Here is a 24,416-nt window from a genome sequence, read left to right as displayed (position 1 = left end):
CCAAGACTCACCTGCTTCTCTGCACTCACACGGACCCAGGCAGCAGCATGAATGGAGACCATGTGTGATGGGCGCTGCCTCCAGGAGGGGCACTTAGCTGATCTGGGACTGCCCCTAAGGACACAAAATAGGTAATGTAGGGATACGGAGTTGGCAGCAACCTTAGGATGCGTAGTTCTGGATAAAAGCCTTTTAAAAGCATAAATGAGAGCTACCAGCTGTTCCTCTATCCCTTCCAGAAGCTCCTCCAAGGATGAGTCTGTGTCTGCCATGCCAACCCCTCTCCTCCCCTCTCTCCTGAACCCACTGCTCTGGTCACCCACCGCCGAAGCTCCTCTATCTCAGCGGCCAGTGGATCTCCAAGCTCCTAGATGCAGTTTTTGTTCCAGTCCTCATCTTCCCCGAACCCTGTCAGCATTTACTACCGTGGATCTCTCCCTCTTGCTTGCTGCTCCTTCTGACCTCACCCCTCTCCATTCTCCTCCCTCACCAATCACCGGTGCCTTCTCGTTGTCCTGACTTTAGAGCACCTTTCTGGGGCTCAGACCTTGGGTCTCTCTCTCTTGCTCACTCCCTAGTTGATCTTTCCAGTGCCAAGGACTTAAATACGGTAACACCCTCTCCTGTTATGTCTCCTGCTCTGTAGCTGGCTCTCATTCACCTTCCCACTGAATACAACCCAACAACTTGTTAGACATGTGCCACCCCATACCTGTGCCTCCAGTTGTTTTGTCTAGAGATTTTTCTTCACGGGTTGTATTTTTATGCTTTTCTCTTTCCCTTCTGCTTTCCAGCTCTGTGGGCTTCTCTGCTGTTTCCCAGCCTCCGTGCTGTGGTCTCTGCTTCTGTCTGCTCCCTGCTTCTTCACTGGCCCCTTTCTCCTTGCTCCCCTGTGTGTCTTTTGCTTCCTTCTGAGCGCCTGTGTGTTTTCTGTCCTGCTGTGGCTTCATGTCATGGCTCTTTCTTTTCCTTTGATTGAATCTATCTCCTGCTTGGCTGTAGGGAACATTCATTTGCTCTTCAGAAAGCCTAATTAGTAGCCTGGGAGGATCAGCCTTCATGCAGGGACACTTATACTACTTCCTGTTCTCAGGGAATGGAAGAGATTAATCATCCCATCCTCTCTGATGCACCCCATCATCGCATAAATTGCATCCATGACAACGTCAAATCTGTGGTCTTCTCCACGGAATCTTACCACCAGCCATGCTCATAGATCTCAGCGGCTTATGAAACTTGACATTGTCACCAGATCCTGGGGACAAACTATATACATTACAGAAAATGTGTCTATTGCTAGATAGAGTTTAAATTTGATTTTCCCAAATTGGGGATTTGATTGGTTGGTTATGTATGCCTGCATAGAGAGAGTTGGATACAGCCTTCTATATGTGGCTTTAAAAGTTCTTGCTGGCCCTGGCCGGTTGGCTCAGTGGTAGAGCGTCAGCCTGGCGTGCAGGGGTCCCGGGTTCGATTCCCAGCCAGGGCACACAGGAGAAGCGCCCATCTGCTTCTCCACCCCTCCCCCTCTCCTTCCTCTCTGTCTCTCTCTTCCCCTCCTGCAGCCGAGGCTCCATTGGAGCAAAGATGGCCCGGGCGCTGGGGATGGCTCCTTGGCCTCTGCCCCAGGCGCTAGAGTGGCTCTGGTCGCGGCAGAGTGACGCCCCGGAGGGACAAAGCATCGCCCCCTGGTGGGCAGAGCGTTGCCCCCTTGTGGGCGTGCCGGGTGGATCCCGGTTGGGCACATGCGGGAGTCTGTCTGACTGTCTCTCCCCGTTTCTAGCTTCAGAAAATAAATAAATAAATAAATAAAACAAAAAAGTTCTTGCTGTTGTAGATGGAAAATCATAGGATGTTTTGAACTCCTCTGCTGTGTCAGCAATTTAGCCACTGCCCCGGCTATAGAAAATTAACTCAGTTTGGGGCAGATTCCCACTGGACACTGCTGTTGTTTGTTGAGAAGTGTATCTTAACATTTCTCAAGTAACAAATATTCTCATTTTCATAGAGTTAATTTATTCAGAATGTAAATAGAGGTCAGAATGACTATATAGATGGGTGACCTGAATGGTTGCTTCATGAAAGTGTATGTGCACCCTGCCCGTGGGCACCAAAGCATCTGTTTAAAAGTGTCCTCTGTATCCAAGTGACTTTAGTCACCTGTTGTTAGGAATCCAGCAATCAACAAGCCTGCTAAGAAGTGACACATAGAGACACCCATTTTCTAGTCTCTTTGGTCAGCAGTCCTCTCTGCATGTTGGCCACCTCACTGCTTCTTAGCACTTGCATTCTTAAGTGTGAAAGAGGCATACAGAGTGTTATTGGTATAGCTTTACCCTCCAAAGATTGTCTAATAAAAGACAAAAGAGTGTGAGTTTGAAATTCCCATGGAAGGCCCTGGCCAGTTGTTTCAGTGGTAGAGCATTGGCCTGCCATATGGAGATCCTGGGTTTGATTCCCAGTAAGGGCACATAGGAGAAGCGACCATCTGATTCTCCACACCTTCTCCCCCCCTCCTCCTCTCTCTCTTTCCTTCCCACAGCCATGGCTCGATTGGTTTGAGCAAGTTGGCCTCAGGCACTGAGGATGGCTCTGTGGCCTCTTCCTTAGGCGCTAAAATGGCTCCATTGCTGAGCAACAGAGCAATTGCCCAGATGGGCAGAGCATCACCCCCTACTGGGCTTGCCAGGGTGCATACAGGAGTCTGTTTCTCTGGTTCCCCTCCTCTCACTTAAAAAATAAAAAATAAAAAAATTCCCATGGGTTTATGTTATCCAATGCAGCTCTAGGATTCTAACAGCTACTAACCGTAAAGTGCTTATTTTGTTTGCCAAGATGACAGCTGGATAAGCCTGTGCTGGTCCTCAGGGGTAAGGAAGGTGCCTCCGTCTTGTGCCCAAGGTGTGCATTGATGGAGGCTGGCTTGGGAGGGGGTAACTTCCTGGCCATGGACTAGAACAAGTGAAATAAACTAGAAGCCACCAATTCAAAGTAAATGCACTAAATTATTGAATTTAAATTTTAAAAAGAAATCATTTATAAATTCAAACCTAGCACAAACCTATTTTTTCCTAAAGCTATTGAACTGGATGACAGCCAAAATATCCCAGTAGCTTGTCTGAATAACATAACAATTGAATAGGCATTTTCTTCACCTTGAGACCCCTGAGAGTGTACAGCCGTCTGCCACACTGTGGGTGTTTAAAATAGTCTATTCTGGCAGCACTAGTAAATGGCTACACATTGGTCTGGCATCCGTGTCTCCTCAGCATTCAATTCTTCCATGAATTATGCCGGTCTGATATCAATACGGCTACTTTATTTGTGGAAAATCGAGGCAGAATGTCCAGAGTACCTTGTTCATATTTTCAGTCTCCTGGCGATGTGGTTGTCAGAAGTCAAGTCTTCCGGTACGTGGTGTGGTGGAGGAACACCTGTGAGGACACTGGTGATTCTTCCTCTGTCCCCAAGAGCTAGTGGGGAGGAAGCCCAGGCTCTGAGCGTGCTGCCAGAGGCAGGTTCAGGAGACGCTGTGGCTGCCCAGAGCTCTCCGCCTCTCACCCAAGGGACAGTAACCTGGGAAATGCTACTCCCACGGACCCCCGTTAGAAAACCCCAGGTGGAGAACGGCCTGAGCGGAGGAGGCTTGGGGACTCTGTGTTCCTTCCTCGCAAGGGCCTCTACCTGTTGTACCGTGGAAATGTTAACCCTGAAACTATAGGCTGCTCTTAAAGTTTTCAGAAATCTAGGTTTTAATATGGCTTTATCCAAAGTATTCTCTTTAATTGCTCTTTTTATACTCTTTTTTAAATTTTTAAAGCTGTTCCAGAGTCCTAGTGTTTTTTTCCTCAAGATGAACAGTTTTCATGACTACTGAGGTTTGTCTCTTTGTGTTTCCCAGATGTTCTAAGGGAGAGTCTTCAGATCATCTAGGAAGATGGTGGCCCTGTCCTTAAAGATCTGTGTCCGCCACTGCAACGTGGTGAAGACCATGCAGTTTGAGCCGTCCACAGCCGTGTACGACGCGTGTCGAGTCATTCGGGAGCGGGTGCCCGAGGCACAGACTGGCCAAGGTAGCCATTGGCTATTCACCGGTTTCCTGAACTGTGTTGGTACGGTCTTCACTCAGTAGGGCAGAAAATGGACGGGAGTCTCTGCCCTCCAAACCTGCCCATGAGTGTCCGTGTTTCAAATGTAATGTCTCCTTAGCCTGGACACGACTTGCTTCCTGTGTGAGGCTTGTGATGATGACCACACCTGCCACCGAGGGATGCCAGTCATCACAACCCTTCCCTGTATCAGCACTGTGCTCTGCAGTGTTTCAGGTCACTCTCTGACACATCATCTCATTTGCCTGTAAGGTACAGATGAAGCTGCTATGACAGTGGCTGGTTTTGTAGATCCTGAGCCCTGTTTCTCATGCATGAAAACCTTCCATTGCCAGCAGCCTGAAGAAGACCATTAACTGCCATCGGGACCTGGGGAAAGCCTTGTATTTCAAATACTTTGATGGGCCTTGGTACATTTTATCTCAAACCTTTTTTAAAATGGCATTTGTTTTATATGCTTTGTTTGATACTCAGTTAAACCGTTGACCCCCGTTAACCTGAATTTAAACAAAAAGCCACTCAGAACTCACACAATTTTTCCATTTCCCTTTGTCTTCTCTCTACATTTCCTTCCTTTATTTAATGATCATAGGCCTGACACCTGAGAAATTGGGACTACTCCCAAATTGATAAACTGTTAGTCTGAAAGTGGTGGAAGAGTTATCTTAAAAATTGGAAGCATAAAAATCAAACATGACATCAGGAATAATTATAGGTAGAATGGGTTTTCTTCAGAAGATGTGTGTCTCACAAAACTGCTGACCTTTTTGGTCTAAAGCACAATTTATATTATTCAGAAACGCTCTGTTATTTCTAGATTACCCAGAAATAAAATCTGTGTGCCTCCTCAGCTGTGCTGTACGAGCTAGCTGTCCAGTCACGTCTGGAGTCTTTACCTTTCTGGTCCTGCTTCTCTCCCAAGCTCCTCACTACCCCCACCCCTTCGGGTTGGATTGCTTTATCGCTCGGAAAGTGTAAACCTTTAAAGATCCTGAAATTGTTTTCCTGAGAAGCCGCAGGAACTCTGACCCTCACCTGGGTCCCTGAGGTTTCCTTGAATGACATCAAGCAAGAGACAAATCCTTAGGAAATGGTGCTGCCTTCCTTCTGGAGCCACTTTTTGTCCTTCCCGAGTCAGATAAGGGGATTTCTTTGGAAAACATGGGCTTTAATTTTCCAAATTTTTTCATAATTTGGTGACAAGGGGAAGCAGAGGCTTCATTACACAGGAAACTCCTACTCCTCTTCTGTAAAGCTGTGCTGGGATGACGGAGTAATTCCAAGAGTAAAGGCCCCATGGGCCCCTCTGTGCCTAGTGGCTTTGGGCTTAGACGATCATCTCCTACATTTCTCTATGTCCATCCTGTCATTCTTAATCAGTTCTTGGCCTGTTTTTTTTTATAGTCAACGATAAGGAACAAAGCCAGATAGATGCAGGTAGAAAGAAATTTAGACTGCTTTGTTCTTGATATTTTCCTAAGTTCTAACACAATTACTACCCACTGGTTTTAGGAAACATAAGCCTTGTCTGAGAGTATCGGTTTTGCAACTCAGTTCTTATTCCTCCCCATCTATTTTGGTCCTAGTGGCCGCTCATGGTGTCAAAACGAAACATTTCTCTACTAAAGGAGCAGACTCGCCTTCTTGCCCAGTCAGCAAACTCAGTCCCTGGGTTGCAGTGATGGCTTCATCATTACTTTGTGTTCTATTTTCCTTTCTGTTCGTTCTCCAGCTTCTGACTATGGGCTGTTTCTCTCCGATGAAGACCCCAGGAAAGGAATTTGGCTGGAAGCGGGCAGAACACTGGATTACTACATGTTGCGAAACGGGGTATGCTGCTGATCTTGTTTTTGTTTTTATTACTTTGTCCCTGAGTCTTTTACAGAAGCCAACATAATTATGCTTGGAAGAAAAGGAGAAACCCAATAATTTATTTTCATCCAAGGGCATCTTGCTAATAGCCTTGGACTAACATACTTTGTCAGGGCTGTCCAGGTACTGACAGGAAAGATCAGCAGTCCAACTTCTGGAAACTCCACAGAGTAATTAAAGCAACTTGAGGGTGGTATTTAAGACTGTTTCTACATGCCACTGTTGGACTTGGTAGTTACGGCAGAAGAGAGAACATTTTCCTCTAACTGTGTAGGAAGTATCCTGGTGAGTGGTGATAGAGAGTAAGGAGTGATTAGAGAGAAAAGAAAGATATAATCTTAAGGGTAGCCAGAGACGGAATGTTCATGTTTTATTTTTGTAAAAGAAAGTTCATATTACATGTAAGTTTATTAACTATCTGCAAAAATAACAACAAAAAATGGCTGTGTTATGGAAGTAGAGAGAGGTAGTGAGTAAAAAGTGTTAAACGTTCTGTTTTGCTTAACTTTCGAGATACTGGCTTTTGGCATATGAAATATACATATCAGATGGGTCACTATTCCATAAAGCAAGAGTAAAGTACATGGTGACAATTAATTTTCCTCTCTATAATTCTATTGTTAAGATGTGATTTTTAAAATATTTATTTATTTAATATTTTTACAAGGACAGAGAGTCAGAGAGAGGGATAGATAGGAATGGAGAGAGATGAGAAGCATCAATCATCAGTTTTTCGTTGTGACACCTTAGTTGTTCATTGATTGCTTTCTCATATGTGCCTTGACCGCGGGCCTTCAGCAGACTGAGTAACCCCTTGCGTGAGCCAGTGAAGCTGGTGAGCTTTTTTTTTTTTTTTTTTTTTTTTTTTTTTTTTTTCTGAAGCCAGATGAACCCATGCTCAAGCTGGCAACCTCGGGGTCTCGAACCTGGGCCCTTCCACATCCCAGTCCGATGCTCTACCCACTGCGCCACCGCCTGGTCAGGCAAAAAAAAAAAAAATTAAAAAGAATTCCCAAACTTAATGCCCCTAGGTGGTCTTGCCATTACAGTGAAAACCAGTTCTACTGTGATAGACAAACTGTGAAGAATTATGGGGCTATTTTTTATGTCCTTCATGACATGGATATTAAACATTGTTTATAACTGAATAAGAGATCATTATAGAATACACTACTGTCTTTTTAAAAAGCAAGCAGGACTTTTCTACTGCTAATTCTTGTTGGAGCAGACCATTCCCCGCCTGTCAGGAGGGCATAGGCTACTTCCGTTTTACAGAGTAGTTTTCAATGAGTATGAGCAATAAATGTATTCTTTGGGTGCAATTTCACCATCCAATTTTAAGAAACCTTGATGAAAGCAGTTACTTAGCCCTGGAGTTTCTGTATTAGTGGCAGTCTCATGAACACTTTGAAGGAGGAAATCAGGTGGTGCTAGGAAACATTCATTTTTGAAAGAAAGTTGCCCAGTTCATTATCTAGTTTCACATGCAATATAAAGTGCTTGTGTGGTTTTGCTGTAGGATATTTTGGAATATAAAAAGAAACAGAGACCTCAGAAAATCCGGATGCTGGATGGATCTGTGAAGACAGTGATGGTGGACGACTCGAAGACAGTTGGGGAGCTCCTGGTGACCATCTGCAGCAGGATAGGTGAGTAGTCACGTGCCTTGGTTTAGGGTTTTGTTTTAATTGCCCACCTCTTCTTTTTCTCATCCCCTTTCACTGCTTGAATGTGTCCTAGTCCCAGGAGAGTGTGATCATTCTCTCAACTTGCAAACCCAATGACCTGTATTAAATTTCTCACTAAGTCAAAACTGAGAGTTTGTATTTCCCTTTCTAAAGATAAGGAATTTTTTAAATTGAGAATAATGTTTCTGAACTCATATAATTCAGCCCCTCATCGACTGCTGGGAATTCTATATCTTTGTAAAGATTCATCGGGACAGCCTATCTATGATTGTTACATAGCTTTTCTTCTCGTGACTTCCATTAATCTCCTCAGAGAGTACGTCTGTTTCCTTTCCCCATGAAGCCCTTCACATATTTGAAGAAAGGAGCGTGGCCTGTCTTAGTGACTCTTCGTTCAAAGGAAGCCCAGTTCCTCTGGTTACTTCTTGTTTGATGTTGTCTTGCCTTATTCTGCATGATCTCTCCTTTGTACTTTTTTAAAAATTAGATGGAAGCATTGAACATGACACTTTGAGTACAACTGAACTATCTGAAAATGCTCCCTTTTAGCCAGTTATTTGATACGTACTCCACGGGTGCCCCCTCCCCACTCCTCGGGAAGGCTTCCTTCTGTCCTTTGCCACCAGGGCTACCTTGGATGATACGGGACCCACGTGGGAAAGGGAGATAGCAGTGTGTAATCACAGATAATATATCCTGACTTATGTTTTTAGGAATAACCAACTACGAAGAATACTCTCTAATCCAAGAAACAATTGAAGAAAAGAAAGAGGAAGGGACGGGTACGCTAAAAAAAGACAGGACACTCTTACGAGACGAGAGGAAAATGGAGAAGTTGAAGGCTAAGCTTCACACTGACGATGACTGTGAGTGTCTGGGGAGGCGTGGTGGGGGAATGTGGTTTTGCCCAGCCTCATTCTCCTCCCTCGTCATCTGTGACCCAGGGCGGGGTGTGTGGTGGGGTTGTTTGTTTTACTTGTGTTTATTTCATCTGTAAATATTTTGGTCTGTGCCACTAAAAGATTGAGACAAAAAAAAGGGGGGGGGACTGAAATGCCGTTTCTCATAGAAAAAAGTAATCTCTTAACTATCAAATATACAAACCATGTTTACATTTTTTTCTGTTGCCTTTTAAAAAAATTTTTTCAACAGTTTGTTTGAATGAACTGGGGTCCAAATGTTGAATGATATGCTGCTTACCACTTTTAGTCTTGAGGACTTCCCTTCATCTTTTCAATTTTTTTTTCTTTCAAATTTTTAGGGGCAAGGCCCTGGCCAGTTGGCTCAGTGGTAGAGCGTCGGCCTGGCGTGCAGGAGTCCTGGGTTTGATTCCTGGCCAGGGCACACAGGAGAAGCGCCCATCTGCTTCTCCACCCCTCCCCCTCTCCTTCCTTTCTGTCTCTCTCTTCCCCTCCCACAGCCAAGACTCCATTGGAGCAAAGTTGGCCCGGGCGCTAAGGATGGCTTCGTGGCCTCTGCCTTAGGCGCTAGAATAGCTCTGGTTGCAACAGAGCAATGCCCCAGATGGGCAGAGCATTGCCCCCTGGTGGGCATGCCGGGTGGATCCCGGTCGGGCACATGCGGGAGTCTGTCTGACTGCCTCCCCGTTTCCAACTTCAGAAAAATAAAAATATAAATAAATAAATAAATAAATAAAAATTTTAGGGGCAAGAAACCAGACTGTTACTGTATAGAGTTTTTCATAATCTAGATTTTGTTGATTACATAGCTATGGTGTCATTTAACATGTTCTCTGTCCCTTCTAATTGTTAAGATCTGGAGGCTTGATTAGATTCATGTGTACATATATTTAAAAAAAAATAAAGACTCCTTTGCCTGACCTGTGGTGGCACAGTGGATAAAGCATTGACCTAGAATGCTGGAGGTCACTGGTTCAAAAACCCTGACTGGGCTTGCCTGGTCAAGGCACCTGTGGGAAGCCACTACTACAAGTGATGCTTCCTTCTTCTCCTTTCTCTCTCTCTCTCTCTCTCTCTCTCTCTCTCTCTCTCTCTCTCCCTTCTCTAAAAAAATCAATAAGTAAATTTAAAAAAAAGACTCCTTCATATGTGATGTTGTGTACAGTAAGTCCTTATTTAACATCATCGATAGGTTCCTGAGACTTTAAGTGAAATGAAATATAATGAAACCAATTTTATTGTAGCCAGTTGGTATAAACAAAGACCTGTATACCATCATGAAGTTGTATCTGATTGTCTCCTTTTTTGTGATGTTAACAGCCATTAATGACCACTGCCTAGATACATTATCTCCTTAGGGGTACAAAATGGTAATGTAATTCTATCAGAGGAATCTGATTTTCCATGGCCACACAGTTAATATTTGGAAAAGCCATTATGTACTGCCTGTGTGTCCCCTAAGCCTGTGCTGTGCGCACCTGGCTGCCTGACACCCTCCACCCCTCACGGGATCTTGCTTTGTGTACAGGTCACTTAGACCTTCCCAACATCTTTCTTTCATTATTCTCGCTCTTGCTGCTGCATTGGGACAATGTCATCATTGTCATTATGTTTATTGATCTTCAATGGGACTTTCATTTCCTCTGATCTTTTCTCCATTCTGTGTGTGTGCGTGTATGCTTGCACTTTATTTGATTTCCATTTGTATACTTCTTTCCAAGTGAGACTTGAGTCAACATATCCCAAAGATTTTTATAACGTGCATAATACTCTCTTAGGTACTATGGGAGATGAGGTCAGTCCAACACATTCCCTGTGCTAAAGTGGCTTATAATCTAGTGAGGCTTGTAATAAATACTTACAATGTATATATGTTAAGCCCAGGGAGGACTGTGGGAATGAGAGCTGTGGAAAGGACAAAGGAGTGTTCTATTCTTATGCACCTTGATGTCAGCCCAGCGTTCTCTGAATGAGTGAGATTCAAGCTGGGCCATGGTCAGGGTTCTGTCATTCCCCTACCTGGTGTCCCCTCCCGCCTGTTACTTTCATTTTTCTCTTTTCTGTGTTGGGTTGGAGGCAACTCATTATGCTCAAAGCTTATAAATTATATCACCTGATAAGGCCAAAGTATCCACTTTTGACTTAAAGGAAAATGCTAACTTGGTTGTCTTGGCATAGAACACTAATTTCTTTCTTTTAACCCCCAGAGAGAAGTGGCATATTATAAATTCATTATAAATTCATTGTGGGGCTTTAACTAAGGTAAAGAATGGCTGGGAATTTTCTCTCATTTCCTTTCAATGTGTCATATGGTATGTGATGGCATACATGAAGTTATTTTGCAAAGTTAAAAATGCACAGTTCTAATATAAGAAACAACGATAGCTGAGTATCAGCGCTATAGAAATCCGCATCTGTATTATGCTGCCATTTTGATGAATCGCCAAACTAAGAGGAGACACAAACACGGCTCTTTTATCTGTGTTGTTGTGTTGCAGTAAATTGGCTGGATCACAGCCGAACATTCAGAGAACAAGGAGTTGATGAAAACGAAACGTTGCTGCTTAGACGGAAGTTTTTTTACTCGGATCAGAATGTGGACTCGAGAGACCCTGTGCAGCTGAACTTGCTTTATGTTCAGGTACCGTATTTGATGCTCAGACATTGAGGTTGGTGAGAATTCAGGGAGCCCCTGGCTGTGGCTTGTGCGGAGCAGGAGTGGGGCTCTGGCTTCCCTCATGTGGAAGGCATGCCTTTCCAGGGGGCGCTGCTTCGGGCTTCCTCACACGTGTTTGGCTGGAGTGCAGGTTGACCTTTGACATGAGCTGATGGTCATCTAGAGGAGAGCCCTTATTTGGCCTTCCAGATCAGGACCTGGTGGCTGGTACCCCCTCTCTCTGCCTGGCTTTGTGGCACTGAACTGGCTCACCATTTGAAATGCACTAAAGCTTTCTTAGCTAATAACATCTTAGAGTATAAGCCAGGGGTCAAGAAGCTTTTTGGCTGAGAGAGCCATGAACGCCACATATTTTGAAATGTAATTCCGTGAGAGCCATACAATGACCCGTGTACCTTACGCATTATCCAATAAAAATTTGGTGTTGTCCCGGAGGACAGCTGTGATTGGCTCCAGCTACCCGCAACCATGAACATGAGCGGTAGGAAATGAATGGATTGTATACATGAGAATGTTTTATATTTTTAACGTTATTATTTTTTTAATTAAAGATTTGTCTGCGAGCCAGATGCAGCCATCAAAAGAGCCACATCTGGCTCGCGAGCCATAGGTTCCCGACCCCAATAAGCACATACTGGTTAGAAAATCAGTACTTCTCATTAGCTGAACAATATTGTCTCAATACCTTTTTTCTTCACTATTAACTAATTGTTTAAACTCAGACAAAGTCCTTTAACTTACCTGAGTTGCACTTCCCCTAGTGTGTAAGGTGTGAGCTTTCCACTCAGGCGTCCCCAAACTATGGCCTGCAGACCACATGCGGCCCCCTGAGGCCATTTATTCGGCCCCCGCTGCACTTCTGGAAGGGGCACCTCTTTCATTGGTGGTCAGTGAGAGGAGCACTGTATGTGGCGGCCCTCCAGTGGTCTGAGGGACAGTGAACTGGCCCCCTGTGTAAAAAGTTTGGGGACCCCTGCACTAGATGGTCTCCAAGGTTTCTTTTGGCTCAAGGAAAACATCCCTCTGTCTTCCTTTCTCATTTCTTTTATTCTTTCCTTTCCTCCTTCCTTTTGCTGTCCTTCTATTTGTCTACCTATGTGCCCACAGGGAAAAGTACAGCCACAGCCCCACCTGTGTTTATAAAGTGTTATTAGAACACAGCTTGTCTGTTACCATGTTGCACATCGGCCAGTCCCCTCATGTATCACATTACTGTTTACTGTAATAGCTCTCCTGTTCCTATGGAAGAATTCAGTAGTTGTGGCAGAGAGAGCGTGGCACACGTGTGTGATGTGTTGACTGCCTGGCCTTTTACGGGAAAAGTTTGCCGGTCCCTTAGTTCATGGATGAAAGAGGGTTATGGAAGGAGAGCTGGGAGGAGAGAGGCTGGAAGGTGAGAAGGAAGGGAGATAGGGCAAAAAGACGGTGCCTGCTTAAGGTTCAGAGCCATAGCTTAACATGCCCATCTGAGAGAGGTCTGGAGGTCATGTAATGGGGAAAGGAAATAAAGAAAAGGAATACATAGTAACAGCTGTGATGTGTCAGGAACTGAGAGAACTTCCTACATAGTGAGTGTCTGCTTCTAAGCTTGTGTGTTTGCTTCCCATTTCCCCTCCATGTCTGCAGTATCGAGTTCTTGTGTCTGACTGCCTCTCCTCCTTCATTCTTACTTATCTCGGGGCGAGGGGGGGGTTGGGTTGATTTTACCTCTAGATAATTCTGTTTACTTTATGATTGAGGGTTGTAGAAAGCATATTGTCTTTCTTTTTCCCCCTCTTTATGAACCTGGTCATTTGTGAAGGATGTCTCTTTGCCTTTATTTTTCATGGTCTACTTCTACCTTCTGAGGTTACACTCACGCTTTAGTTTTAATACACTGGTCACTGCTATAGGCAATTTTGGGAAAAGACTTTTCTTTTCGCCTTAACCCTACTGTGCTGCAGTCACCCACAGTGTCCTGACAGCATCGCTGTGGGCCGGCTGGCACAAACCTCGCTGCACGGGGCAGGCTTCCTCAGGAATGGGAGCGTGTCAGTCAGGGGCAGGGACGTGGCAACGGGCAGAAGGTGTCGTTCCCCCACGCTCCTGATGCTTTTTGCTTCCTCTTGTGTTTTCAGGCTCGAGATGATATCCTGAACGGCTCCCACCCAGTCTCCTTCGAGAAAGCTTGTGACTTTGGTGGATTTCAAGCGCAGATACAATTTGGACCTCACGTGGAGCATAAACACAAACCTGGATTCTTAGAGTAAATGATCTTTTTGGTTTTCTTTTTTCTTTTCACTACTTATTTTTTGAGCTAGCTATGTAAAACGCACTCTGTCCCTCACTTCGGTCAATTGCGAGATGGTTAGCTTTTACTCGGTTGAGTGTATGATCAAATTTGTAGACCTCAGGGAAAGCAAACCGCCTGGCAATCCAGCGTCGGGCTGACGGTGAAGGTTGTGCTGCAGGTTCAGCAGCCTGTGATTCCCTCTCGACCGCAGCACACAGAGCTACAGTATCTCGCCTGTCCTAAAATAGCTCAGTTGAAGAACTCACTTCCTCCATCTCCTGAAACCTCTGCCCATTAGAACATTCCTTCTTCATGCCGGGCCAAATATTGTCATTTAAAAAAAAATATTTTTAAGATTCCTATATGAGAAAAGCATAGTATAGAAGATAGAGCCTCACATTCTTTATCAGTTTCTGAAAGGATGATCAGCACATTAAATACTTCTCCACTCTTTTCACCCTCTGGTCTTTGGTTCTTCTTTATACAAGGATGGGGTTTTTTTCCTTCTGGTTCGAAGATGGGAGAAAAAGCGAATCCTACAGATTCATTCCGGCCCCATAGAACATGGGCATCAGGGTTAGTTTCCTAGAAATACCCAGGAGGACAAGCATAGCCACACCGTGGCTGCTGTTTGAGGCGCTCTTCCCCTCTGTTTAGATTGGGCTTTTTCAAATTATATTTGAAAGATATAATTATATATTTTTCCCAAAGGTTTTGTGTGTTTCTAACTGTGGTCACATCCCTTTATCACCCTCTCCCCTTTTCTGTTTCTCTTCTGCTTCCTCCTAGGGCAGATGAAACATTTGGCTGAGCCAAAAAGAAATCACTTCAGAGAGTCTTGACATGATTAATATCATGATTTCACCTAGAATGCAACTTGTAGAGGCTTTGGAAGTGGGGGTCTGAGCTGTGCTGAGTGGGGGTGGATGGGTGTCAGATTTCCTGCAGGATGTGCCGGCATGAGATGTGTTGAGTAGGTCATCCATTGTACTGTGTCCAAGTGTATTGAGGGGAGAGGAAAACATAAATGTTTATTTGCCCTTGACTCTACTTTCACTTTAGTGGAAAGTAATAGGGACCAGTATATGCCCTATAGTAAGAGGAAAACCTGACTTTTCTTCTCATGTCAGAGAATGCCTGACCAATGTACTTTTTGGTCTAAAATGGGTTGTTAAAAAAGACAAAAACAAAAAACTCTACCCTTGGATTAATGAATCCCAGGAAGTCTTTCCAAAGCGGTGCTTTTTCCTACAATATACTCTGTGGTGACCTTGAGAATGGCTTTGAGCAGGTCCGTCACTTCTTTTGTTCTGTATTCACCAGATGAGTCATATGGCCAAGTGCTCCTCGGGGCTCATTTGTACCCGGTGGGTCTGGCTTCCTTCCTGCAGGAGCCGCGGGAAGCCTGCCGTGCTCTCTGTTCTGTGACACCCCAGACGCTGTATGAAAGGCCATGTGCACACCATCTTTTAGAAGTTTTGTATTCTCACATTCTAACCTCACAGCTGGCTCCTCAGCTACATTTAGATTGTGAAGTATGTCAGATACTGTGGATTATGGCCATGGAAATTGATAAACACCAAGAACTCATTAGGCCCTGGAGAAAACAACATCTTTTGTTTCTTTGAATGATTGACGAAGAGCAGGAGAAAATGGAGAAAAGATTTATGAACCCCAAATTTTTAACTATGATGCTTGCCTATTTTTAGATTTTGTTAACTGTAAGCCTGTTGTGGCCCTGGTGAGAAAGGTGATATAAATGTAGCCATTCTTGGGGTGCCTAAAATGATGATGCTACCCCAGTCATTTCATTAATGCCTTTTCTTTAGACTTGGGACAGCTAGTTCTCAGTGTATTTTATGTGATACCTGTGGAAACAGAGTCCCCAAGGGGAGTGGCTTGTTCAGCTACACAGAGTTTTGTTTTGTTCTGTTTTTCTGCAAGGCACTTCTGACTACTCACACTAGGTCTTGTCATTTATAAAGGGAACCCTACTTTCAAAATTGTTCCTGTCACAGGTCACCCACTGTGGAGCAAAATTAAGAAAGTACTTTAAAATGTGATTACAAGGTCCTTTGGGTTTTTTTCTGAGTGTCACTGGTTGTACCAACTACATTATAGCAAATGTTTTTGTACCACTGACTATTTGTGCAGGGGTTACAGACACTATGGAGCATTGCTATTGCTCTCACAGGGTCTTCTGCAACTTCTAGGCCTGTTGAATGCTGCAGACCAACACTCCATTAAAGATGTCCCTTCTCATAATAATCTGAAGGTAGCCAAAGTGAAGCAATTGTATTTAGTCAGTTTTCTTATTTCTAAGATGAAAATGTGAAATTTGTGCCTCTAGTGGTATATGTATTCTTACTAAGATTACAAATCAAAACAAGCATATTGTGCCTGGTGATAATTATTTTTCCTTATGAATTTGATTTACTTTTTCATTAGACCAAATTTAGTCTAGGTAATGGGGCATTTCATCTAATGTGGATATTTAATTGTGTACATTATTGCACACACCATGCAGGTAGAACTCCCTGACAATGTTCGTCTCCTTTTAATTAAAACTAAACAGCAAGGCCACATTTCCCCAAATGTATATTGGATCATTGGAGCCTGTTTGGGGGTAATATGCCTGGGCTTCCCTGGTGAATGGCTGGGAAACATGTTTGCCAGGCTTTATATATTTCCCTATCCAGCATTCATAGGTACTATCTTCTTGAATAATTCAGAGTTTAAAAAAACGTGAGAAGGTTGGACTAGTCGGAGGGCCAGCCTGAAATGCATCCAGATCGAGACTTTACCCACATGACCGGATGAAAGGTATAGTTAGAGTGAGTTTTTGAAACTCTTCGAGGTTTTGAAAATTTGTTTAGCAGTTTTGCTCAGAGTCAGCATCATACTATGAGATTCTTTTCCTCCTATCTTTAGGCCTTTTAATGATTTCTGAACTCGATGACACCTTGTTGAAGGTGTTTATTTAGATAATGAAAATCAGGGACTAAAAGAATTTCTGAATTTTCATGGATTTATGGGTTACTTAGCATCCCCCGTTGGGTCCAGAGATGGAGAAAATAGGTGCTTGAGAGACAGACAGCAAGCGACAAGGCCCAGGACCAGGGAGCGCTGGAAGCCAGGAAACGGCTCGTCCCCCAACTCCAGTCTGGTGTGCTCTGTCTACATGACAGTTTCATCAGGGCATCTTCAGAGTTCCAGAAAGGGACATCTGTGGGAGCATGAAGCACCTACAGCACAACTCAGTAATCACACATATATTTGGTGCTCTTCTGTGTTTTCAGAAAGCATGCCCCATGGTCTTCTGTAACTGTGGAGGACTCTCAGTGTGTGTTCTCTCTTGCCCAGTGTAGGGAAGCTACAAGGAAATCCGTACTCATTCTCTGCTCTTCCTGAGCCTGCAGTCTGTTGGCCAGTAAACACGTGACACCGTTGTTATGGAGAGCCAAAGCTTGGCTCTGAGTTCAACAAGGTCTAACCTTTACCTGTGTTTTGAACGCAGGATGGTTTATTTAGGATTTTAAAAAGTTGTAGTGCAGGCTATGGGGACTACTATGAATTGCTTCTAGAGAGGTGGCAAGAATTTGGTACAGAAAGCAGTGTCGACCAATGAATTGGCAAAATAGAAAGTACATGTGGTAGAGAAGAATTAGTTGTTAAAATGGCAACAAGAAAACCTATTATGATAATGACTAACTTCAGGCCCCTTTAAAACATAGTGGAAAACTTTAAGAAATGAGTTCAAGAAGAGTTTTGAGCCTGACCTGTGGTGGCGCAGTGGATAAAGCGGCGACCTGGAAATGCTGAGGTCGCCGGTTCGAAACCCTGGGCTTGCCTGGTCAAGGCACATATGGGAGTTGATGCTTCCAGCTCCTCCCCCCTTCTCTCTCTCTGTCTCTCCTCTCTCTCTCTCTCTCTCTCTGTCTCTCTCCTCTCTAAAATGAATAAATTAATAAAATAGAAGAAAAAAAAAAAAAAGAAAGAAGAGTTTTGAAGCCTTCTATGGACCTTACTGTATCAAAGATTTGATGTACTGGTAAAATTTAGACCTTAAATCAAGTATATGTGATAAAACTAAAGATAGTTCCAGGTGATGGGTACAGTGTGTTTACTGTATAATTCTTTCAGCATTGTGAGTGTTTAGAGTTTCCATAATAAAATCTTGGGGAAAGATTGGTAGCCTAAAAGAATAGAAAGATACTGTGTAACTTCCAAACTAGTGGGGGAGGGGTGTGGAGAAGAAATACAAACAATACAAACAACTTGACCAATATAATAGTTGTATACAGAGGATTATGGGACCAACACAAGAAAAAGCGTGGGAAAATAGAATATACAAAATAAGATAGAAACACTTCTGACTATATTAGACATCATAACAAAACAACTGATCCTTGAACAACATGGGTTTGAACTGCACGGGTCTACCTCCATGTGGATTTTTTTCAACAGAAAACAGTCAGCCCTTTGTATCTGCAGGTTTCACATAATGGATTCAACCAATCTTAAATCAAAAAAGGTTAATTTTTCCCCATTCCCAACCATGGATCAAAAGTGCTGATGTTTACCTGCAATTAGTTGAATCCACAGATATGAAGAGCTGATTGTAGTTAAGTTTTGGGGGAGTCAAAAGTTATATGTGGATTTTCGACTTCACAGTGGTCAACTCCTTTAACATCTGCATTATTCCAGGGTCAACTGTATAAATAAATAAACAAGTTCTCAGATTGGATGGAATTAATTCCAGCTCTATACTATTTCTAAAAGACATACTTAAAATTCAAGGATAGAAGAAAGTTTAAAGTAAAGACATAAAAAAATGATGCACCAGAAAAATAAATAAAAGCAAGAGAAATGATATTTAATGTCACACAAAATAGATTTGTGATGCAAAGCATAAGTGGAGATAGCAAAGGTCATTATAAAGATAGAAGGACTGACTGATTCAACAGGCTGATCTAGTAATTGTACACCTGCATGCAGCTAACATTACATTAAAGTATATATATAAAAAGAGAATAGACACTATTACACAAAGAATTTTGGATACACAATTTTAGTGGAATAATTTAACATACCTCCCTCAGGGAGTGATAAGTAGAATAAGATCAAAATAGAATAAAGAAAATATTTTAGTCAAGAGAAAGTAACAAAATACAAATCATAGGATTAACAGAAAAGCTGCTGCTTTGAAGAAATCAATAAAATATGTAAATATCTGATCGGTTTGATAAAAAGCAGCAAAAGAAGAGAAAAGCAAAAGTAAACATTAGTAATGAAAATGGAGCAGAACTTCAGATAAAGATTTATTTTTATAATAGAAGAATGAAGTGAAAACTTAAAGCCAAAAATATGTGAAAATCTAGGTAAAATGGATAATTAGAAAATCTGGATAGATCTATAATATAATCTTGAAATTGCCTTCTCAGTTAAAAAATGCTAAATCAAAAAACTAAAACAAGACTGACCAGGTGGTGGCACAGTGGATAGAGCATTGAACTGGGATGCCGAGGACCCAGGTTCGAGACCCTGAGGTCGCCAGCTTGAGCGCGGGCTCATCTGGTTTGAGCAAAGCTCACCAGCTTGAGCCCAAGGTCACTGGTTTGAGCAAGGGGTCACTCAGCCTGCTGAAAGCCCTCAGTCAAGGCACATATGAGAGAGCAATCAATGAACAACTAAGGTGTCGCAATGTGCAACGAAAAACTAATGATTGATGCTTCTCATCTCTCCATTCCTGTCTGTCTGTCCCTGTCTATCCCTCTTTCTGACTGTCTCGCTGTCTCTGTAAAAAACAACAACAACAAAAAAAACCAAAAAACTAAAACAAGGCCCAGTTTATTTCAGATAATATGAATATCTCACTAACACTAACAAAAATTTAATATGGATTAGTCAAGGCTCAAGAATGACCAAGGCTAATTGAAATTACATGAACTATCCCAATTTTTTGCAAAGCTATTGTGAAAACACTATTATTGATGTAGAGTGGTAAAAGAGTCCTAAAGGTTGATAAACCTACCTTTATTAAACTTACAATATTATTCAAAAGACATCACCCACTTAAGGATGAAGCTTCAGACTGGAAGAAGAAATTTGCATATTTTCAAAGCATACTACAAAGATCAAATTAATATTCAGAAAATATTCAAAAGGGAAAAATCTTCTAAGAAAGAAATCACCCAGGATAGTATTAGGTGCTTTAAAGAGGCGGATATTCAACTGACTTATAAAGATGTAGAAAAATACTCGGTCTCAGAAATAATCTGAAAAGCAAAATCAGTAAGAATATAGTTTTTCATATCCAACAGGTGGGCACAAATTTAAGTGAATGAAAACACCAAAGTACTTTACAGAAGAAACAAAACATTTCAGAATATGACTGTTGAATATGAAAATATAAAGAGAAACAGTGTATTGTTTATAGATACAAGGTGATGTGGGAACATAAAATAACACATTGGAACTAACTTTAAGAAAGTGACTACCATTAGGGAGAGGGAGAAGGATGGTATAGGACTTCAGCTAAATTTGTAACCTCTATTCTGTAAAAACAGAGCGGTAGCAATCATAAAGCAAATATCACAACATGGTAACATTATTTTTATCCTTGGTGATATAGGTATATAAACTATGAGGTATAAATTTTCTGTATGTTTCAAAATGTTTCCACAATTAACATTAAAAAAAGTTATGATAGTCTATGTGAGGTAATAAAAGCTTGTATCCAACTTAAGTTAGATATTTAATATGTGGCAAAGACAAAATTAATAGGCATTGGTGGTCAGATAAAAAGGTTCCATGACTCTATGCTGCAGAGTAAATGGTCCAGTGGTTGGGTGCAGGCGGGTAGGTCACAGACTGAGGAAACCTGTCATCCTTGATTGTCGTAGCCCCCCATACTGTTTGCATGTTCCTCAGTATTCTACTGAGAACACAGAGCAACCCAGGGTGTGAATCTCTGTTGAGGAAGAATTTCAAATAGACTTGGAAATGTTTCCCTTCAAACTCAAGATAATTTTACAGTCAACGAGCTAAGCCTTCAGCACAGTAGGAAGTCTGAAGTCAGTTTTTCTCTTGGCATATGCTCAAACACATATTCCTCCTTTGGGCTTCTGTGTGTTTGTGTCAGAATAATTTGGCCAGAGTCCGGCTTCAAACTCACCAGGAAGCATTTCTGCTTTTGTTCTTCACCAGTGCTGGCTTACCTCCTGTTTCTCACCACTGCTCACCCACTAGTTTCTTTATTGTTTGCGCCCAGAGCTTCTATCAGTTTGTGGAGGTGATGTCTATTTGGTGGTTCTGGCAGCAGCCTGCTAAGGTTGGTGCCTACCTCTCTAACTACTTCCAGACTCCAGAACTTTCAAACCAGGAACCTCTGAATGTGTCCAGCCCTGAGCCATCTCTGCACCTCTAGGCAGAGTCCCTTTCTCACACCAAAAGGTCATTGGAGGCCCTGGCCGGTTGGCTCAGTGGTAGAGCGTCGGCCTGGTGTGCAGGAGTCCCGGGTTCGATTCCTGGCCAGGGCACACAGGAGAAGCACCCATCTGCTTCTCCCCCCCTCCCCCCCCCTCCTTCCCCTCTGTCTCTCTCTTCCCCTCCCGCAGCGAGGCTCCATTGGAGCAAAGATGGCCCGGGCGCTGGGGATGGCTCCTTGGCCTCTGCCCCAGGCGCTAGAGTGGCTCTGGTCACGACAGAGCGACGCCCTGGATGGGCAGAGCATCGCCCCCTGGTGGGCGTGCCCGGTGGATCCCGGTCGGGCGCATGCGGGAGTCTGTCTGACTGCCTTCCTGTTTCCAGCTTCAGAAAATTAAAAAAAAAGGGGGGGGGGGCATTGGAACTGGTTCTGTGGGACCGAGAGAGCTTCTCAAACCCTATCTTGTGCTTCTCCCATGCCATCCTCTCTCTCCTCTTCTTCTTCCCACCCTAAGTGTTTTCCAACTCAACCAAAACTTCTTCCACTTATGTCATCCTGTCAGTTAACCACCAGGATTTAGTAAACCAATACTCTCAGTCACAAAGACATTTTCATATTTGACCCAAGTGTGTCTGATTCCATCATTGGAGCCTTCAGCGCATGTGCTGTTGCTTCTCCAGCTTGACCAAGCATCAGAGTCAGGGGCTTGTTCAAACACGCTGCTGGCCTCACTCCAGAGCCCCTTGAGTCAGCGGCTGCTGGTGCTGGGATCACTCTTTGAGAACCTTATGTGATATCAAATTTGAGATGTTATTTTTAGCCGTTTGGTGATTCAAGATAAAGGTTAGACTCAGGAAACCTGGGTGTTCCAGTGTCTTTTGGGTGAGACTATCTCTTCTACACACTCCATCTCCCACCCCCTTCACTTCTCCACCCTGTGCTGAGTGGACACTGTATGGCAGGGGTCCCCAAACTTTTTACACAGGGGGCCAGTTTACTGTCCCTCAGACCATTGGAGAGCTGGACTATAAAAAATACTATGAACAAATCCCTATGCCCACTGCACATATCTTATTTTAAAGTAAAATAAAAAACAAAACGGGAACAAATACAATATTTAAAATAAAGAATAAGTAAATTTAAATCAATAAACTGACCAGTATTTCAAAGGGAACTATGCTCCTCTCAATGACCACCAATGAAAGAGGTGTCCCTTCTGGAAGTGTGGCTGGGGCTTGATAAATGGCCTCAGGGGGGCGCATGTGGCCCGCAGGCCGTAGTTTGGGGAACCCTGCTGTATGGCCTTGTATGTGAGTGTTGATGCCCTTGCTCCTCAGGAATGAGGGGATTGTTTTTGGTTCGTATCAGTAATAACACTCCTCGGTAGGAATCCTCTATTCTTTTTATATGATAAATCCAGCTTAGGGAGATGGTGACTTGCCCAAGATCAGGCAACTAATTACATGGTAGCAACTCCAGGACAGATGAGAGGCAGTGAACATTTCCAAAAATTATAGTTTTAGGGCACCTCTTTTGGAATTACTTGTAGAAGCAGCTTATATTTTATACAAGAAAAGGAGGTTTCGGTGAACATCTAGATTTGAATTCATACCTCACTCCCCCAAGTGTGTTTATTAAATTTCCCTTCCCTAATTCAATGGCCTTTTGGCATTCCTTAGAAATTGCTGCCACCATGATCATTATCATTATTTGATTGGGTATTTCTGTTATTTTATTTCTCTTTGTCTGAAGGTTCTGAAATACTGCTCACATGTTATGTCTTTTGACTCTAAGGTATCTTGGAGGGACCTGGGGTGGTAAGTGGCTAAGAGCATCATCTCTAGAGCTTGCAGATGAGGCTTAAGTTGTTGGCTGTGATTGCATGCAAATTAGTTAGTGTCACGGAGCCTCATGTTCCTCTATAAAATAGGATATTTTCTTTTGTCAGAATTTAATTAGTCTATTTAACATGTCAGGCACCTGAAACAGTGTTTGCATTGTAGTAAATGGCAGCTGTTAATAGTAAAAACCTGGCCCTGGCCGGTTGGCTTAGTGGATAGAGCGTCGACCCAGAATGTAGATGTCCTGTGTTCGATTCCCGGTCAGGGCACAGATGAAAAGTGACCTGTTTTCCTCTCCATCTCCCTCATCTTTCCCTTTTCCCCTCTCGCAGCCAATGGCTTGATTGATTAGAGCAGGGGTCCCCAAACTACGGCCCACGGGCCACATACGGCCCCCTGAGGCCATTTATCCGGCCCCTGCCGCACTTCCGGAAGGGGCACCTTTTTCATTGGTGGTCAGTGAGAGGAGCACATTGACCATCTCATTAGCTAAAAGCAGGCCCATAGTTCCCATTGAAATAATGGTCAGTTTGTTGATTTAAATTTACTTGTTTTTTATTTTAAATATTGTATTTGTTCCCATTTTGTTTTTATACTTTAAAATAAGATATGTGCAGTGTGCATAGGGATTTGTTCATAGTTTTTTTATAGTTCAGCCCTCCAATGGTCTGAGGGACAGTGACCTGGCCCCCTGTGTAAAAAGTTTGGGGACCCCTGGATTAGAGCATAGGCCCAGGAGCTGAAGACAACTTGGCTAGTTCAAGTGTCAGCTTTGGGTGCTAAGGATAGCTCGGTTGTTTCGAGCAGATGGGGGTTACCAAGTGGATCCCGGTCAGGGCTTGTGCAGAAGTCTTTCAGTCTCCCCTCCTCTCACTTAAACATAGAAAAATAGCCTGGCCTGCGGTGGCGCAGTGGATAAAGCATCGACCTGGAACACTGATGTTGCCGGTTTGAAACCCTGGGCTTGTCAAGGCACATATAGGAAGCAACTACTACAAGTTGATGCTTCCCACTTTCTCTCTTTCTCTCCCTCTTTCTCTCCTCTTTATAAAAATCAATAAGTAAAATCTAAAACAAGAAATAATAATGAAAACCTACTATCCACATTGTTTAGATTGATATCTAACTCTCAGAAACCCTGTATTTTAACTTTCAACTTAACATTCACGTGCCAATCTTTTGATTCAAGACCAAGGTCTCTTCTTTGCAAGGGTTCTCCTGTTTGGGGTTCTACATTGTCTTTCTTGCATGAACCACATCATCTAGGAGAGAATTTAAAAGGCAGTCAGGAAGCAAACTGGAAGACGGAATTGTTTTAGATTTTTATGATTTTTTTTCTCTTCAGTATTTTATAGTCGTCTCACCTATATCTAAACATTTACTCACCTTTTATAAACATTTACTCTAGGAAGCATTCCCTTTCTGTACTGTCTTAGGAGTGGGTGGGCTATGCTGCTTTATTACGTGATCACAGGATAGATAGCAGCAGCAAGACTGGAGAACAAATACAGCTGGCTTGGCCAGAGCAGAAGTGGGGGCTCATGAAGGGAGAGTGTTGACTGCAACCTTCAACAGGAGGAGGCAGAGCTTTGCCTAGTCTGCCTTCCT

At 43.1% G+C, this 24,416-nt stretch overlaps 1 protein-coding gene across 6 annotated transcripts in view; it reads left to right on the top strand.

Moving 5' to 3' along the window:
* Positions 1–24,416, top strand: part of TLN2 (talin 2) — a 462,611-nt gene that overhangs the window by 246,877 nt on the left and 191,318 nt on the right. For all 6 annotated transcript variants that reach the window (XM_066344644.1, XM_066344645.1, XM_066344640.1 and 3 more), the window contains 6 exons: positions 3,902–4,073; positions 5,842–5,939; positions 7,501–7,630; positions 8,383–8,535; positions 11,088–11,230; positions 13,384–13,511. In XM_066344644.1, the coding sequence (XP_066200741.1) occupies positions 3,938–4,073; positions 5,842–5,939; positions 7,501–7,630; positions 8,383–8,535; positions 11,088–11,230; positions 13,384–13,511 (788 nt within the window). In that variant the 5' untranslated portion in view covers positions 3,902–3,937. The remainder of the gene's footprint in view (positions 1–3,901; positions 4,074–5,841; positions 5,940–7,500; positions 7,631–8,382; positions 8,536–11,087; positions 11,231–13,383; positions 13,512–24,416) is intronic.

Source organism: Saccopteryx leptura, chromosome 6 (assembly GCF_036850995.1).
Source record: "Saccopteryx leptura isolate mSacLep1 chromosome 6, mSacLep1_pri_phased_curated, whole genome shotgun sequence".
NCBI lineage: Eukaryota > Metazoa > Chordata > Mammalia > Chiroptera > Emballonuridae > Saccopteryx > Saccopteryx leptura.
This window is presented reverse-complemented; position numbering and strand designations above follow the sequence as displayed.